We start from the raw sequence: 19,078 nt of genomic DNA, 5'->3' as shown, positions 1-19,078 counted from the left end.
GAACGAAGATTCAGCCAAACTTCTATTTTGATTCTGTTAAATTGCATTCTATCAACCAGATAACAATCTGATGGTTTGTGATTTGAATAAGGTCTAACCCCTACTTAGGATGCAGTTGCAGGAGGGAAGGGTGTGTTTTGCATGGGGATACATTCATGAAGCCAAAGATGTTTGCTTGAGGTCACTGAATATCTCGTCTTAAGCACTTCAGTGTCTTTAAGATGCAGAAAGGTTACTAATTACTCACTTTGCCTACCAGCATTGTTTGCAACCAACCACACTGATGATCTGATGGGTCAGCCACATCCTTAGCTTCACCCCTCTGAACAGATATCCTACTGAATGTCTTCTTGGCCATCGCTGTTGACAATCTGGCAGACGCCGAGAGCCTGACATCTGCCCAGAAAGAAGAAGAAGAGGAGAAGGAGAGGAAAAAGCTGGCCAGGTACAGCAGAAAGAGAAAGAAGCACAGGTAGACAGTTATCTGAGGAAAGGAAAGAGAAGGAAAGAAAGCTTTTTGGGGGTCTGACAAGTACACAAAAAGCTAGTAGGGGGAGATAGGAAGTGCAAGAGTTGGTCCAATTTCAACAGCATCAAGGGAGAGCTTTCGCTTACAGTATCCTGGATAGTCAGTCCTGCCCAGAAGCACATAAGAATCCTGATAAGTACTAAAAATGCTTATCAGTTAGAACATGAATGTATTATTATGTTTATAAGACAGACAGACATTTGCCGGCTTTGCTTTTTCTTTCTTGCCAATGTTATTGGGTCATTTTAGTGTCTCATTGCCTACAAAGGTGTCTTTGTCAGCAATGGTATTGTGAGATTTTAGTGCAGCTGAGGAAGATAGCACCCCCCTCAGTGGCACAAATCATTAAAGTCTCCTTTTTGGTTGCAACCTGTATTGATCTGATGAAAAACAGTGCGATGGAAAACAACCTGTCTGCTCACTGTCCGTTTAGTTTGATTATAACAGCACAGCCACCTGTTGTGATTGAAAAACTCATTGAAAATGAAAAAGAAGTGATTCAGTACACATCAGTGGATTATCATGGGGTTTACATTGTTAGGGTTAGGAGAATGGTAAAGATGCTAATCTTTTCTCCTCGCTCTTTTTCCAGGTTGGCCAGTCCAGAGAAGCGGCATGCCAACGAGAAGCCGCCTCTGAAGGAGGAGAAGAAGAAGGAGAAGATAGAGTTGAAGTCCATTACTTCTGATGGAGAGACCAACACTGCTACTAAGGTACACAATGACACACACATATCAAGAAAGACTAAAATAGCCGCAGACTTCAATAAGTGTGTACTATGTCATCAATTAAATGAATAAACTGGTAAATAAATGTAATGCTCTCCCTCTACAGATTACCATGGATGACTACAGTGGTGATGAGACTGAAGAGAAGAACCCATATCCTGCCAATGATTACATAGGTAACATACAAACCAGATTAGATGAATGAATGGTTGAAAATGAGAAGTTGTGCCTTGCCAGAAACGTAGGGCTAGGCGATATGGAGAAAATCAAATATCACAATATTTTTGACAAAATACCTCGATATCGATACCGTAACGATATTGGATTGTTGACTATTGGTGCTTTCAAAAAATATTTACTCAATGAGATTTTTGATAAATAATCATCAGTAATGTGAATATAATGACTAAGGGTAAAGGCAAATAATAGAATAGTTACAACAATCTGGTAAGTTCAGAAAATGACATCACTTTACTATAATACAGTCTTTAAAACCTGAAAAAGACAACACTCATGCCATATTACGATATTACGATATCCAAAATCTAAGATGATATCTAGTCTCATATCACGATATCGATATAATATCGATGTATTGCCCAGCTCTACCAACAACTATACAGGTCTATGTGACATCCCCATTAAATTACCTTTCTCTGTAAAGTAACATCTCATAAAGAAGTTCTCATCCCTATACAAACATACATATTTTGAGGTACACACTGTTTTCTATTCATTTAAAATTATGCATTTTGTTCTATTTTTTAATAGTTTAAGTAGATATGTTCAAAAACTTGGTATTACCAACATATAAATACACCTAGCTGCTCAACAACTATATTAATGTATTATTTAATTTAAATATCAACCAGGTGCAGTTGTTCTTTGTGTGACCTTCTGCTAAGGCACCTATACTTTAAACTTTACTTTCATTGCATTGTATTTACTCCTATTTACTCTCATTATTATACATTTTTTCTCCCTCTCATCAGGAGACGAGGACGACGAAGAGCCAGAGATGCCAGTAGGACCAAGGCCGCGGCCACTCTCTGACATTCAGTTAAAGGAGAAAGCCATTCCCATGCCTGAGGCCCGTGCTTTCTTCGTCTTCAGCCACACCAACCAGTAAGAGAACACTGTAGTTCTGCCTTCCCCTCCTTTTCTTCCCCCCCTCTTCTGTTTCCAATCTTGGTTTGTTTCTCCATTTACATTTTTATTTCCATCTCTGTCATGTTCTGATCATATATAATGTTCTATTATTTTTGTAACGACAGACTCAAATATGTTTTTCTCACTTTGTTTTTTAGATTCAGGGTTCTGTGCCATAAGATCGTCAACCACAACATCTTCACCAACCTCATCCTCTTCTTCATCCTGCTCAGCAGCATCAGTCTGGCAGCAGAGGACCCGGTCAAGAACGACTCCTTTAGAAACCTGGTAACACACACAATTAAAAAAACATGTATTAAAGTGAAAATACAGTATATACACATATTAGGCCAAATATACATTAAGGCACAGACTGAAGCAAACATTGTTGTCACCATTAGTTGCCCATGCGCATTAATTCTGTACTAAATGCATTATAGCTGACAGCAACATATAGAGGAACCAAAGCTTATTGTGACTGGCATGTTACACTTAATGAGATTTCTTCCAGAGAACTGTAACTGTGATTTACTTTATGTTAAAAAGATTTGAAACGCCTGTTAAGCTTTGTTTTGTCATTTTTTTTATGACAGGCTGGTAACTTACAGTAACATTATTTGTAATGTACACATACAGCGAAGAAATATGGTTAAAATAATACCCCTCAGGTTTTTTTTGTTAACCCGCGTTTACCAAGAAATTGTATTAATAGTATTAATAATTGAGACTGTATATTCAGCCTTAAGCCAAAATTCCAAAACATACTATTTGTATTTATAGGATATATATCTGCACTGCAGTTATTTACACTAATAGAGCCAAATTGTTTATACATTAATGTTGTTTAGTGTTAATGGGTATAATTTCTGAGCTGTAGTCTAATGTAAAGACTGAGCACTGTGTGTGCTGTATTTGTTTTTAGATATTGTGTATTGTCTCAGTGAGCAACATCCCCTGGGGGCTAATAAAGATCCATTTTATTGTATTTTCCTTGGCTATGGTATAGGCTGCTGTGTATTAGTCTACATCAATTAACCTTAGTCTGAAACCTTAATGAAATAATACATCCTGTTTTTCAGATTCCACTCTGTTATCAAAGTCTATTTTAGTCCATTCGGAATTAATTATCCTTAGACCCGAACCTCAGCATTATTATTTCAGTATGTTGTGGAGTCATTCAGCACTATGCTACAGTTGACAATAAGGTCAGCCTTAATCCCCAACGAATTACACTTTTTCCTGTTTCTCTCTTTATATCACCTGCGTAAACAATTCCATTGAAGCCTAGATCTATAGATAGTTATGTTGTTACTAGTGACAAGAATGCCAAGTTGATTTTTATTGAGTTAGGTTTTGAAGGTTCCTGAACCACTGTACAACCTTGGTTCAGTCATAGTATGTCATAGTTTACTATTACGGCAAAATTGACATAATGCTGATGACATAATGCCTCTGTTTCCTGCTCAATCAGCCATTGAATGTTGTTTTTAATCCCAGGGAAGCTATGTGTAGTGAACATCATGGAAATGGTATCTCGGAACAAAAAACAATTATTCGTTTTTGTTGCTTTTTCAGATCCTAGGCTATGCAGACCACGTCTTTACTGGACTCTTCACCATAGAGATTATTCTTAAGGTAGTATTTAATGTTTCTGATATATGATAAGTGGGCCATATAATCTACAAGTGTTAAATTATTCATTTGCTTTACTTTCATGTGGTCCTAATCAAAACAGTTTCCACATATAGGATAGCAATTGAGACTGCTGCTGATATTTGGCTATGCTGCTGACAAACAATGGTTTGTGTTTGTTACAACCTGGTTGATATGCCTGGCAAGAAGGCTTTGCTGCATCAGGACTACAAAAATAGAAAGACTTGACTTTCACATAATTTTAAGTATGTATCCTTGGCAGTAAACCCTTCCTTAAAGAAAGTTAAAACAATGACCAACTACTTGCAGATACTATTTAATCCCTGCTCAGTGTTAAAGGTAAGGCAGTCTGTATCACTGCCCTCTACATGGTTCATCATACAGTATATGCTCCCCATGTACACTACTAAACTGTGATTTGATCCTTTTGTAGTTGGCTCTGAAATATGAACTTTGACCCCTACAGATGACAGCATATGGGGCATTCCTCCATAAAGGTTCATTCTGTAGAAACTATTTCAATATTCTGGACCTGGTGGTGGTTAGTGTGTCCCTCATCTCCTCTGGAATACAGTGAGTGCAACATGATGTTTCCTGATGCATGTTTTATACTCTTCTCCTATTTTAATCATTTGCTGCTTTAGCATCTTAGACAAAATTGTATGCAGGGATATTACCAATATATTTGGCAGCAATTCCAAGCGACATCATAAGTGAAGCTTACAATATCATCAATTATACATTTATGTTATTACATGTTGAAAGACTGGACTAGTCAGCTAGATAATGACTATTGTACGAGACAATAGTCCAGTCAAGGAACCCACACATCAAGTTGTAAAGTGGCAAAGTGGGGAAAACGTTTTTGTTGATATAAATTGCCTCATGCTTCACACGTCTTTCTAGTCTCTAACAACTTTACACTTCATTACTCCCAATCCCTTTCTCTCTTTGTGATGTTTATTAAATATGTTCTCTGCTTCTTGTAGCAAATAACTCCTTGAAATGTTGTGGTATTTCTGATTTTTAATATGCTATGCTACACTCTCTGTCTCTAATGCTTAATAGACTAGACTTCTCGACGTAAGTCTATATTAGTCCTAATTAATAACCCCCTTAACAGACCTTCACCTTAACTGTGTAAAACTGTCACTCTTTTGATTTTGGTATTTCTATTGCCTTGGAGAGTGTTAGCTGAAGCCTCCTTCAAAGCAATAAAAAGAAAACTAAGACTGTAATCTGTGATGTTATCAACAGCCGTAGATTCGTGGGATTACACTGTATTGATAATAATGAGTGATTTGCTATTATGAACACACCAAAATGCCTCTTTAGGCATCAGCATAATTGGTTTTGAACCAGAGATTTTTTTCGGAGGGGGACCCCCTGGGTCCTCTAATACTGTATTCAACTGTCATATCCAGTAAATGTTAATATGTTTGTTTATGTATTATTTGTCATACATTTGGGGGCAGCTCAAACTCGTCAGTTGTCATATTTCTTGATCAACTAAACTCTCCTGGGCTATAGAAATTACACCTAAATGCTAAAACTGTTAAAAGTAGTGAGTGTGTGGGATTTTTATTGAATACATCACAGTCAAATAATTTGTGATGGTACAGTCTCAGTATTTACTGGACATTTCCTTCAATGTTGTTTTCCTATTATTACTACCCAATATTGAAGTATTTGTCCGGGGACATACTGTAAATATATATCTCTCGTGCCATGTTTCCATTTATGTGCACATTGAAGTAAAAGATGTAAAAAAGTCAGAATGGAAATGATTAAAAAATAAAAATAATTTACCATCCCTTAAAAAACCATCCCTTAAACAAATTGCATCATACAGAAAATGTTTGTGCTCTCATCCCATGTAGTCTCATAATATTGTGTGTGGACAGCATCAAATATTAACATTAGTTCTCATGAAAGAACTAATGCAGTGTGGCTGACATGATACAATGAACCTCTTATCTCTGAATGGAAACAATATTTTTGCTTTCTGATGAAACTAGTTAGAATCAGGTGGTTTGCAAATAGTGAAACAGGTTTATCATTCCTCGCAGCCCAGTTAACTGAAGCACAACTATATTAATTTGATATTTGAAAAGTTATATTTATAATACAGGTGAAATTTGAATGGATTGTAGTATCACTGACTAGAAGATATCTTCACAGCTGGTTTGACTGTGATATATTACTGATGAAACCCTACTCCACATGAACTACCTTTAACTGCCTTTAAACTTTACCTTCCTGTGTAAAATGTTGCACAACAGGTCTTTTCTTGCTTTCTGTTTGAAAGTCAACACAGAGTAATGTCACTCCCTTTAAATCACTCCTTTAACCATCTAAAAAGTCACTCCCTCAAAAGAATACATTGACACTCTGAATACTTTTGTTTCCCTTCTACCTTTGGGACACTATGGGAAAAGGTTTTTGTATTTGTTCTTCAGTTAACTGAATAACTGGCCTATTAGCTTTCCAAACTGAAATAAAAGGTAAAAGATACTGCCAAGCTAGATTTTTAGCACTTTTGCTACATGTTGACATTGAATAGTAATAACACTTGGCCTGGTTCAGATTACCGAAGGACCAATGTTCAAGCTTTTTCTGAACATTTATTGTAAAATTCAAAATGTCACGGGATTCTTTTGGTTAGTATGTTAAAACATTTTCCTTTCAACCACTTCCTTTAAAAGGTCACACTGTTTGACCTTTGCTTGAGCTGTTACTCTCTTACAGCACAATAACTCTGTTTGCCCATAAATGTCTGTCTGTGTCCTTGTGTTGGTCTATCTGTGTTGTACTTGTATGTTTTTGTCCACGGATCACATGTATTTGTGTGCGTTGTATTTCATACAATACAAGCACTTTTACTGTATTGTTTTAACTATTGTAGACAATTTATGTTAAAAAGAGAAACCATGCTGTTTGCTTCCTGTTTACAAACACTGACCCATAGACAGACTTTATGATTAATGGTCCCTTAATAATCAGTACTCTTAACAATGTCAGAAGAGGTACTATCAGTCAAACAACAGCGTTTTCTAAACAAGTATAGTATATGATAATTATTTTAGTAGTAAAAATGTACTAAACCAGACTATAATCAAGTATTTTTTTATTTGACCACCTGATTTTAGCTAAATAAACATGTTTGACTACTTGAGAATAATAATAAGTACACGTCTTCCAATCCCTTGTTAAAAATCTGAGATATTATTTAGCAAAGTGGGGTGGTTTGAAATATGTTTTATTGCTTTTCAGCATCAAGACATTTTTTTTTTTTGTCATGCTTCTCGTTTCTTTTCTCGTTTTTCTAGTTTCAGATGGGATTTGGCTTTAGTTGTCCAGTTTACTTGTATCTTGATCATTTTAATTTCCTTAGCTTGTGTGTTGTCTCGATCTCTACAGTTTCTTTGACTCATGCTACCGTTTGTTGTTAACAAGCTGCTATTTAAAGTTTGTGTTGTCTCAACCATCCAAATATGTCTTTGACTGGTCAGTAGTTTAAACCCTATGTGTGTTTCAGGTCCAGTGCAATTAATGTGGTGAAGATCTTGAGAGTTCTGCGAGTGCTCAGACCACTGAGGGCCATTAATAGAGCCAAAGGACTTAAGGTTAGAACACTCACACCTATAAAAACACAACATATACACATATTCTCTTCTTAACTAACAAGACACAACCATATACTACATCTATGGTGTGTTTTGCAGCATGTAGTGCAGTGTGTGTTTGTGGCCATCCGGACCATCGGCAACATTGTCATCGTTACCACGTTGCTCCAGTTCATGTTCGCCTGCATTGGAGTACAACTCTTTAAGGTAAAGAAGAAGGAGTGGCTTTCTTAGACCTGTCTGCAGGCTTCATGAAATTTCATCATTGATAATGTCGTTTTTCAATTCTGAGTACTACATTCCTGTGTTTTTCCATCAGGGCAAGTTCTTCTTCTGTAGCGACAGCTCCAAACAAACTTATGCAGAATGCAGGTAAGAGACCCCCTTCGCACACAAGCTTGTTGAACTCTCTCTTTTAGCATAACTACTGGATAAAACATGAATATGTGTTGTGTGTATTTGTATTTACAGGGGTTTCTACATTATGTATAAGGATGGTGATGTGGGGAAGCCTGAAAGATCCGAGAGAAAGTGGGAGAACAGTGACTTTAACTTTGACGATGTCCTCCAAGGCATGATGGCTCTGTTTGCTGTGTCTACCTTCGAGGGCTGGCCAGGGTGTGTGTCTACATACAAACACAATGCACATGTATATCGATCTGCATATTGTACATACACTGTGTGCTTGCTGTTTCAGTTCAGCAGCATGTCCTGGTATCCTACCCTATAATTTCTGCTATTTAAAGCTTTTTACTGGAGTAACTGAGGGTTAAGTGCCTTTCATCTCCCCCTCTTTCTGACCTAGAATCTTCACCTCCCTCCTTTCCTTCAATGACTCTTCTCTTCTTCCCTGCCCTCACTCAGATTACTGTACCGGGCCATAGACTCTCACACTGAGGATGTTGGGCCCATCTACAACTACCGCGTGGTCATCTCCATCTTCTTTATCATCTACATCATCATCATTGCCTTCTTCATGATGAACATCTTCGTCGGTTTTGTCATCGTCACATTCCAGGAGCAAGGAGAGCAAGAATATAAGAACTGTGAGCTGGACAAGAACCAGGTACTGTTTTTTTCTGTTTTATATCAACTATGTCTTCTTTTTTTATTATTATTATTTTTGGGCATTTTCAGCCTTTATTTTGATAGGACAGCAAAAGACATGAAAGGGGAGAGAGCGAGGGAGAATGACATACAGCTAAGGGCCGCAGGTCGGAGTCAAACCCGGGCCCGCTGCATCAAGGTGTAAACCTCTATATATGGGCGCCCGCTCTACCAACTGAGCTATCCGGGCACCCAATATCAACTATTTCTGAATTTGTGCACGCCTCTGTGTGTGTATAACTGCTTTTGTTTAGCAGCAAGATAGACATGAAGCACAAGTTTTCAGGTTACAGTATACAATTGTATTACAATTGATTATACAAATGTATAATCAATTGTTTTGGCTGTAGTGGGAAAGTTATTTTGTCATTCAGGAGGCACAAGGGAGAGGGAATGGAGGCCAGGCAGTGGGGGTGAGACATGGGAGAATCTGGAGAGGCTGAACATGAGTTTAAGGGCTGAACTACTTCAGGAGTGCAGCCAGGATGGACCTGCAGCAGTTCAGACAGAAGATGAGACTGAAGCTTAAAGAAGGAGCCAGACGAAGTCCCTGCAGCTGTGTTTTCTGTGATGATCCATGGCTCTGCAAGAACATGGAAATGCACAGAAAGGATGGAAGATTAGTCTGGGGTAGTCTGCCAAAAAACTATAGCTTTTCCTCCATGATGATCTGAGTACAGAGAGACAGAGTTGGGGAACTACAGACAAAAGTTAAAGACAAATTGCAAAGTGCCTTTGTACATGCTCACGTGTGTGTGTGTGTGTGTGTGTGTGTGTGTGTGTGTGTGTGTGTGTGTGTGTGTGTGTGTGTGTGTGTGTGTGTGTGCGTGCGTGCGTGCGTGCGTGCGTGCGTGCGTGCGTGCGTGCGTGCGTGCGTGCGTGTGTCACAGCGTCAATGTGTGGAGTATGCTTTGAAGGCACGTCCGTTGCGTCGATACATCCCCAAGAACCCATACCAGTACAAGGTGTGGTATGTGGTCAACTCCACCTACTTTGAGTACCTGATGTTCACACTCATCCTTCTCAACACCATCTGTCTGGCCATGCAGGTGAGTCTCACACATGCACACTCACAGATGAATGCAAGTACACACAAAATGGGAAGATATTACAGTCAGAGCTTTAGAAAATCCCATCAATCCCCCTTTCTTTGTGGACATTAATGAGTTGTTTATGTGTCTTTGCAGCATCATGGACAGACGAAAAATTTCAATGATGCCATGAACATCCTCAACATGCTCTTCACTGGACTCTTTACTGTGGAGATGATCCTTAAACTGATCGCCTTCAAACCCAGGGTAGGTCCACTTCTCTAGCTGCGGAGTAGAATAACTTATAGAAGCAAGTACAGTAATACAGATATACAGTACAGTATAGCAGGAAATTATATCTTCTGCATTCAGTAGGTTGCAGTAGAAAATTTGATCAAACAAATCTACAAATCTTCATGTTACTACTAATAATTTACAACCAATGAATAGGATGGTCAAATACTGTACATTTTAGGCATTGACATTTTTTGCAAATAACTGCTCACTGATGTTGAACTGTATATTCCTAATCTCTAATTAATTTCCTCCAAATGATAATTACCATATCATGGATTTAAAACATGATTAGTGGATGGTATCATGTGTTTTTAATCTCACTGCTCCCATGTTACCCTGCTGTTGTTGCTATGTGGCTATGTGGGTTTATTGGTACAATTTTAGAGCTTCCTGGTGCATCAGCTATTTAAACAGTAACAGATGGGAATACTTCTCCCTATCACAGTAGGGTTTTTGGAAAATGCTTGAACACAATCAATAGTGAAAACATAGTTTAATATTGTATTATTGTCTCTTGTTGCACAGTGCAGGTTGTAAATTAAAAGATGAGCATACGAAACATATTTTTTTTAGTTATTTATGGCTTTTTACAGATTATGTTGAAACAAACAGCGATGACATAAACACATAATGCCTCTGTGTCAGCTCACTGACTTCTTTAATACACTGAAGTGAGCTGAGGTGAAATCAAACAATCTAATTTTCCTTTTTAAGCCCTCCCTTTGGCTACTTAGCAACAGAATAGAAGAATCAGTACATTAAAACCAAATTCTAAACTATCAATTCAAAATACACCAGGTATAAAAAATATCATTATTTTAAGTGTCTGAATGGATTAATTTGACCTTTTTATTTAATTTATTTGTGAAGTCAATTGTTGAAATGAATGAATGTCTTCCACAAAAATATCAATATTTGGAAGCCAGGGCTTTCTAACATCTAATTAACTTCTAATAATCTATAAAATCCAAATTATGTTCTACAAAATGTGTCATTTTATTAAGATGGAAAAAATAAATAATAGTTATCTTGTAATAACTTTTAAAAATAATTATTTACCATTTAGTCGGGGTAAGAGCATGCTTGTAGTATTTTCAGGCTCCAGTTGGAATTAACCGCCTAACTGTGCAGAACAACTTTTAAGGCTTGGGAATTGACTTCATGCTGTGCTGTATTATGTATATTATGTAATGTCATGTCATGTTTACCTCAAGTAAGGTTAATTTAAACTACCAGATTTTGTGGAAGCAGTTCTGTTGCACAAGTTGTAAACCTTAAGAAAATATACAAACTTGTTTCCTTCTTTCATGAATTTACTCTATATAATAAGTTAAAGTGCAGCATGACAACATGTTCCCAAGCCACACTGAACAATGCTAATGAGAATATACCACTTAATTTGTGTGTAAGTTGCAACTTTAGAATGTTTTCATTGACTTTAATAAACTCTTCCGGCACACACAGGGGACCCGCTCACTAACACTTTTACTTCTCAGGTATTACAGTCGTCAACACTCACGTGGAATCAGCTCCAGTAACATTTGCTCTGTGAAAAAAGATGTGTGCTAATGCCTTTTAACGTTTGAACAGGTTTCATTGCCTCAGCCTTCTTCTTCTGTTTTTTTTTTTTTTTACTGTGTTGTATAGTTCTGAACATCTGTACACATTGTTTCCAGTGTCCAGTTGTTGCCAAACTTACTGTTTTAAAACTGATGTGTGTCTACATTAGTTTGTCAAACAAATGTAATCACTCCATACATCATTTAGCATTTAAATACTAATGCTAAGCTCTATTAATGTTTAACCCTGGTTTTACATTAATATTCTTACACACATCAGTGGTATTTGTTTGTGCATATTGGAAGTAATGCAGTAATTCTGTTGGTGTACTACAGTGTATACCGGTAGTCAGTGTTAAATAAGAGTTCTAGACTAGTGGCCTCACATCTCATTATCCAGTGATCCTTTGCATTCCCCTGCTCCAACTTCAAACCATCTTTAGACATACAATAACTAAAAAATTTCCTCCCATCTCGTTGCACAATATTGGCACAAACACAGTAACATCATTAGCCTTTCTAGCCACAGTGATAAAAAATCTAAATGTGCTATGGGAAAACAATCAGCCTGAATCTGAATTAGATGTAATTTGCTTTACAGTAGATGAAATGTTTCTGAAAAGCCCATATGCCAGGCTAGTTTCCAAATTACCCTTGTTAGATCTTGGCTGTCTCTCCAAGTTCAAGTATACTAAAGCTGTGTCTCTACACCAGAACATAGCACAGTCTCTCTAATATCCAGCTCTCTCCTTTCACAGTACATATAATATATTTTTATTTTACCACCCTAAATAATACTGTTTTGGCCTGAAGCTATGTGGATGTTTTTTCATAAATACTCATTTTGTACTACTACTGATGATAAATTGCGCTCATTAGTTAAACATACAAAGTTGGCTTTAAGTAATAACATTTAAATACAGAGAATACAGACTTAAATGCCATCTAACACGCTATAACAGAGCTGGAAATTCAGCTGCACTTAATGAACAGATACTGCAAAGGAAACAAGTTGATTCTGTTCATTAGAACACAAATGTGTCTTTTCATGTGTTGGTTCATCAGCTGTTTTTTCCTGTTTCCTTTGTGTACTGTACAACCTCATACCACCTTAATAGGGCTGGGAAGTGGCAGCAGATGTTGTTTTCCTTCTAACCTACCTTTCTTACCCTCCTCCTCCTGCTCACCTCATCCTGTGTAGGGGTACTTTAGTGATCCCTGGAATGTGTTTGATTTCCTCATCGTAATTGGCAGCATAATAGACGTCATTCTCAGTGAGATCAACGTAAGTACGATGCCCACTCTCACTCTTCTTGTCGCTCTCTCTTTCTCTCTGTCTTGTGCCCTCTTGCTTTTTCTGACTCTTTCATTTCTTGCCACACTCCTATCCTTTGTGGCTATTCTGTGTTGTTTTGTGCTGTCTTTTCTCTTCATCTCTCTTCCTTCTTTCTCTGTCTCCTCTTTCTCTTATTCTTCCTCCTCCTTTTCTCCCTCCATCCTTTACTCCAAGATGGCCGCTGCTACTCAGGGGACCCCCAACCACAAGGGTTCCTGAGAAAGAACAAGCTTCTTCCTGGGTTTCTTAAAAAGTAGAGGCAACAGAGGCAGGGTTTTAGCTTTGAACACAAAGGGTTCCTGTCTTGCGTCCTCCTTCCTTATTCCTTACAGTATCTCAGATGTTGTTGGGTTTTTTTGTTTTTGTTTTTTTTTTGTCAGACTGTGACATGTCCTCAGGTTTGATTCCCTCCCTCACTAACTGAACTAACTCACTGACCAATCACAAACAGACTTACACATAATTTTTAACTACAGCAACAGGGGCGTTTTTTTGTTGTGATTTTGTTGCAATTTGTTCTTTACTGTTGTTCTTGTTGTTGACATTTCCTCTCATGGACAAGCATGACCGATCGCCGCTGCTCTTCCTCTGCTGTCCATCTCTTTCAGACTGCCCCTTCTGTTCTTTTTTTGCCATTGAATTTTGTTGATTCTTTCCCTCTCTCCTACTAGAAACTCCAGTGCTTATGTATATAATGTTTTTATCTTATTTTTCTCCTCTCTCCTTTAATTTCCGTTCTATCCATTTTTTAAATGTCTTATGTTCTGTCCTTTTCTTCTGTTGTTTTTCTGTTCTTTCCACCCCTACGCAGCATTATTTTGTTGATGCATGGAACACATTTGATGCCTTGATAGTTGTGGGTAGCATTGTTGACATAGCGATCACTGAGGTTAACGTAAGTAGTCCAACACCCTCCCTCCCTTCCTGCCTGCCTGCTCTGCCATTCCCACACACACAAACAGACAGACAGAGTGCCGATACCCATCTTGCATGCTTTCAAATGATTAGGGAACTTCAGCTGCACCACATTTGGACTTAAGAGATGGCTGAATAAGTTTGGCAGTGAAAACAGCCAGATGTAGTGCAATCAAAACAGAGTGCAGTGCCCTGTGTAGAGTTTGTGTAATTTAAAAACGTATGAAAGACAAAATTTTAAAGTTATGCTTGGAGAACTTTGACCCTTTGACATCTAAATACCTTTTGACACAGTCAGTTTGATTTATAATTAATATGTTTTGGGAACTAACATTATCATTACTCCATCATATTATATTTTGTTAAAATGTATTGTTTATAACAATGGAGGCTGCAAAACAACTTGTTATTGATGTTCCCCCTTCATATTCCTACGCATTGTTCTTCAGCAGTGTAATAAGGCTGCATTTAAAACTTTATTCTCCTAGTATTATTTTGTTTAGATTTTCTATTATTTGAAGCTGCTTCAGATAGGTATTCATGCCTCGGTCTGCTGAGCATCAGTAGCATCAAAAACTATTGCATTTGCCAATAGAACCTGTTGCATTGTCTCAGCACTTGGTTTGGTTTCACATTTATTTGATCTTTTATCATTGCCACAGGGGATAGTGTCCATTCCCCTGGCATGGTGGGCACTGTATAGCATGACAGATGTAAAGGTGGTATATCCAGGCCTTGTACTGTATATAATGATCCACATTTCTGCAAAAGAAAGATTTTCTGGAAAGAAGGAACAAATACAGATTCTCATTTCTGAACAATGGTGTTTTGACCCAAGGGTCATGAAACACACTCAATTCATAAATCACTAGGGACAATTTTAATCCAAGTCACAGTTTTTTATTTTTATCCAACAATAGTAATGTGCAGACATGGGGAACAATTTGATCCATAAATGGATTTACTCAAGGCCTGTAAAATTTATGTAAATGTATGTATGAATTCATTTATTATCGACGTGGAGGCCCTATGGTCAATTGTGGTGCTGAATAAGAATGAATATCCCAAACACAAGTCAAATGTTAAGTGTCTATTGTGTTTACACTTCAGGGATAGTTGGTGTTTTATTCATTTGATAATCAAAGTGCTCTTTGGCAGAAGAATAGGCTGAGAACTATGTACACTACAAAGTGTGACTGGACAGAACTCCTCTTAATTTAGCATTATAAGTTAAAGAAACCATCCAGTGAAAATGTGGCAGCTCATTAGGTGGAGACAGATATATAAGTATACAAGTCTAACTTTGATATACATGTACATTTGTTTCAGCTTATAAAGACACACATACCAGCCTTGCTTAGTCTTTATGCTAAGCTACTGTAGAAAACGAAAACGAATAAGCCAGTTTTCCAAAACTATTCCTTTTTTTGTTTACAATTTATACTGAATCCTTTTTAGAGATGCTCACAAGTCTCTGAGCTAGAATCCAAGTCAAATCTCAAGTCTCTCGTGGTTATAATAATAATAATAATAATAATAGAGTGTTGTATCACCTGCTGCATTCCATCCAGGAAGCTCAGCAGCCGCCGGTGCGGTTGACTTGTTTGTTGTCCTCTCTCACGTGTGGCCTTACGCAGCAGATACGTTACGTATTACGTAGGTAGGTTATAGGTTATGCAGGGACAGGAATAACAGCTTGTCAGACGTTTCCTAAAAATAAAGATTGTTCACGTCCTGCATCTTAAGTCAGAGTCGAATCTGAAGTATTTTGAGGACAAGATCTCAAGTCGAGTCTGAAGTCACTGTGTGTGCAACTTAAGTGCGATTCAAGTCTGAGTCTCAAACTCGAGTCCCTATCTCTGATCCTTATCCACATCCACTAGGTCAATATACACAAAGACATTTATGTATCCAAGCTTCAAAAGTTTTTAAATATTTCACATTAATTATATATATATATGCCATATTAAGCATAGGTTTGCCTGAAATGCTCTCACACCCTCAGCCTGCTGCTGGTTTGAGGACATGAAGCAGAGAAAAGATGTGCACTGATGTGTTCACCGGTGTGTTCCCCCATGGTGGAATGCAGTGTTTCACCTCAGACAGCACTGGTCAGGCATACAAATAGGGTGAGTGTATCCCAGGGGTGTATGAGCTTGGAGGTTGTTTTTGGGCCTTTAGAAAGGGAATTCCATTTGTCCCCATGAGAGGCTAACCAAACTGCTTGGAAACACTGGGTCATTTTAAAACTGTACATGAATATTTAATGTTTTAATCAGTTATTCTATTTAGGAATTTGATGTCAGTGGAATCACAAGAAGTATCATACATGTCCACATCCTGTTGTTGCTTTGCAGACAATGAATGTATCTGATCTTTAAGCAAAGTATGCTTTTACACACAGGAAGGGAGGAGTGTATAAATACATAAATCTATACATAGACACTTAACAAAAGGCTGACAGAGTGAAAAAAAATCTATTTGAAATATAACATTTCTGTTGGGAACTGACAACCACTGATCGATTAATCACCTTTATACTGAGGTTCTATGGGCCAGAGATATACAACTTTGTCATCTATACAAGTCACTGATGTTGCACGCAACACTTTGGTTTGGAGTTTGCATTTGATTTGATTTGATTGATTTTGTTGAGTGGTTTGCAGTTCTTTTTGAATGTTTCATTATTTTCCTCTTTTACCCCTAACCTAAAGGCATGCCCCAAGTCTTTTTTTTTCTTCTTCTTTTTCTTCTTCTTCTTCTTCTTCTCTGGTGGTTTTTAATGATTTGGGTGATGAGATGCCCAAGCTACCTTTTGTATTTTTCTTTTTAAGAAACCCTCCGCACTACAATACTACGAGAACTCTCTCTTTTTTTTTAACTGGGACCCTGCCACTGAGATATTTTAAATTTTAGCCTGCTACTGCATTTCATCCAACAGTAAAGCACAAGTGAATGCTTTTTAACGTACTGAGCAATGCAATTAGAAACTAATAGTAGCAGCTTGCCAACAGTTACCTCTCTGCCGTTGCATTCCTAAGTACACAGCGAAGTGCAGTAACAGGCCAGCTTTAAAATGTTATCACTTTGCCTTCAGTAAATATTAAATGACTAAAATCTCTCGTTTGAGTGCACCCACATTGCTGCTCTGTTGGGTGCTTGTTGACTTAAATTAGCTGCACTTTTTGTGGTCATCGAATCAGAATACTTACTTAATCCTGGGTCTCTAATTCTCCCCAGCAACCTGCGGGTGCTTCTTAAATCTTATATGGTTTCTTTTTTGTTTTTTGTTTTTTGTTTTGAGTAGAAGTAGTGTGAACAGATTTGTAGTGGTTTTCTCTGAGCGGTGTCTTGCAGACGATGCCAGTATGGACTGCATCTATTTCTCTTTTTCTTTCTCTCTATTTGGAATGCCTCCTCTTCTACTCTCCATCTCTCTCCTTCTCCTTCTGATCTTTTTCAGTTCACTTAACTCTTCTTTTATGGATGTTTATCTCTGTCTTTCTCTGTCTTCTTTCTCGTTGGTTTGCGGTGCGGCTTGCTCACCTGAAATGCAAGCTGGGTAACATGGGTCTCTCATGATTTTTATATACCCTAAGAGGTCAACCAATTATCTGATATCAGTTAGTTGTGTGTTTTTAATCCCAGCACCTTACACATTATATTAAAATCCACTTTTATGTTGCAGTACTTAAAATGTATGGATCAAGCTTAAGAAACAAAAAGGGGTATAAACCACAAATCTAGGGTAAGAATGTTCTCAAGATACCCGTGTTACCTATTGAACTGACTGAAATGATGAATTTTTTTGCTTGAAAACATAACGTGCAATGTGAGAAAACAGCTCAAGTTAATTTTAAATGAGCCCCTAAATCCGATGAGCTGCAACTACAGTAACTCACATCTGCACTGTAGTTCAGCCTGAATGGACTACTGTATATTTATTTACAAATTGACTGTTCTGTTTGGTTAAAATTACAACCCATGCACGGATCCTCCAAGTCCACAGTAGTCTGTAATTTGCTTTGTGTCACTTTATAATGAGACATATAATAATGAGGACTGATTTGAGTTTATTTGGTTCACAGCTTTGATTTCACGTACAAATTGAAGCAACTTTAGATTTAAATTATGCTTAAATTGACCCAGCTGGCACACATTCACACACATACATGCAGACAAATGCACACACTTTCCCATATTTCAGTTTTTACTTAGTTTGCACTTAGTTTGAATCAGTCCCATCTTCCCTCTTTCCGTCCCCCGTCCTTTCTTCCTTCCTGCCTATATTTCCAACTCATCCTTATCTTCCAATCAATCTTCCCTCCCTTCCTTCCTACAGTTGTCCTTCCTTCCAACTTCCTTCCATTCACACCCTAATGCCTCAGCTCTTCTCATCAGACACGTACACACACACAAAACAGCTCCTGAGTCATAGATTGACTAGTTGTTAATCTATCACTCCAATGGGTAAATGTTATAATAAATGTTGTAATACCAGCGATGACCAAAGTGTGTCTCCCTACAGTATCTTTGTGCTTCTGTGTTGTTTAAATACTTTGGGCTCCGATTTCCAAAAGCATCTAAAATCATCTTTAAATGGCCAACATTATCTCAGCTTCCTGTCTTTTTTATTGTGGTATTCGGATGCTTCTTTGACCTGAAAGTAGATTAAAGTTCTAATTTCACTTGGATCTTGACTATTCTCAGGTCAGAGAGAGTCTTGAATAACACATATTGAAAGGAGGCATTGTCCTTTTAATGCCAAGATGCATTTGGTAAACATAGCCTGAGTTAAGCTAAAGCTTTAACCACTGTTACTGTACTGTAGCTTCAGCTGGTAGAAAGAAAAACAGATAGCTACAGAGGCGCCTCTCTATCCCCCATCATACACACAAACTCATGCATGTGACAAAGGCTGTGTCGCACATAGACACATACACAGTCAGCTCATGTCCCCTTGTGGCTGCCCCAGACCATCATTCATTATTTTGGCCCTCAAGGCGTTGGACAGCAATTTCAAAATATCTTAAACTTCCTACATGTTTTAATCTTCTAGTGCTGTCATTCAGCCAGATGTGGCCCTCACACAGGATGGTTTCAGTCTCGATATGTAGTAATATTTTATAGAATTTTCCCTCCTGGCCC

At 37.8% G+C, this 19,078-nt stretch overlaps 1 protein-coding gene across 6 annotated transcripts in view; it reads left to right on the top strand.

Moving 5' to 3' along the window:
• Nucleotides 1–19,078, top strand: part of cacna1c (calcium channel, voltage-dependent, L type, alpha 1C subunit) — a 203,343-nt gene that overhangs the window by 157,199 nt on the left and 27,066 nt on the right. For all 6 annotated transcript variants that reach the window (XM_028570203.1, XM_028570202.1, XM_028570201.1 and 3 more), the window contains 15 exons: nucleotides 331–445; nucleotides 1,122–1,242; nucleotides 1,364–1,433; nucleotides 2,250–2,382; nucleotides 2,565–2,694; nucleotides 3,982–4,041; nucleotides 4,526–4,632; nucleotides 7,598–7,685; nucleotides 7,785–7,892; nucleotides 8,005–8,057; nucleotides 8,157–8,303; nucleotides 8,550–8,751; nucleotides 9,683–9,841; nucleotides 9,980–10,090; nucleotides 12,881–12,964. In XM_028570203.1, coding sequence (XP_028426004.1) covers nucleotides 331–445; nucleotides 1,122–1,242; nucleotides 1,364–1,433; nucleotides 2,250–2,382; nucleotides 2,565–2,694; nucleotides 3,982–4,041; nucleotides 4,526–4,632; nucleotides 7,598–7,685; nucleotides 7,785–7,892; nucleotides 8,005–8,057; nucleotides 8,157–8,303; nucleotides 8,550–8,751; nucleotides 9,683–9,841; nucleotides 9,980–10,090; nucleotides 12,881–12,964 — 1,688 coding nt within the window. The remainder of the gene's footprint in view (nucleotides 1–330; nucleotides 446–1,121; nucleotides 1,243–1,363; nucleotides 1,434–2,249; nucleotides 2,383–2,564; nucleotides 2,695–3,981; nucleotides 4,042–4,525; nucleotides 4,633–7,597; nucleotides 7,686–7,784; nucleotides 7,893–8,004; nucleotides 8,058–8,156; nucleotides 8,304–8,549; nucleotides 8,752–9,682; nucleotides 9,842–9,979; nucleotides 10,091–12,880; nucleotides 12,965–19,078) is intronic.

This window comes from Perca flavescens, chromosome 23, assembly GCF_004354835.1.
Source record: "Perca flavescens isolate YP-PL-M2 chromosome 23, PFLA_1.0, whole genome shotgun sequence".
Classification (NCBI taxonomy): Eukaryota; Metazoa; Chordata; class Actinopteri; order Perciformes; family Percidae; genus Perca; species Perca flavescens.
The sequence above is the reverse complement of the archived record's forward strand: the minus strand, read 5'-3'. Positions and strand labels throughout refer to the sequence as shown.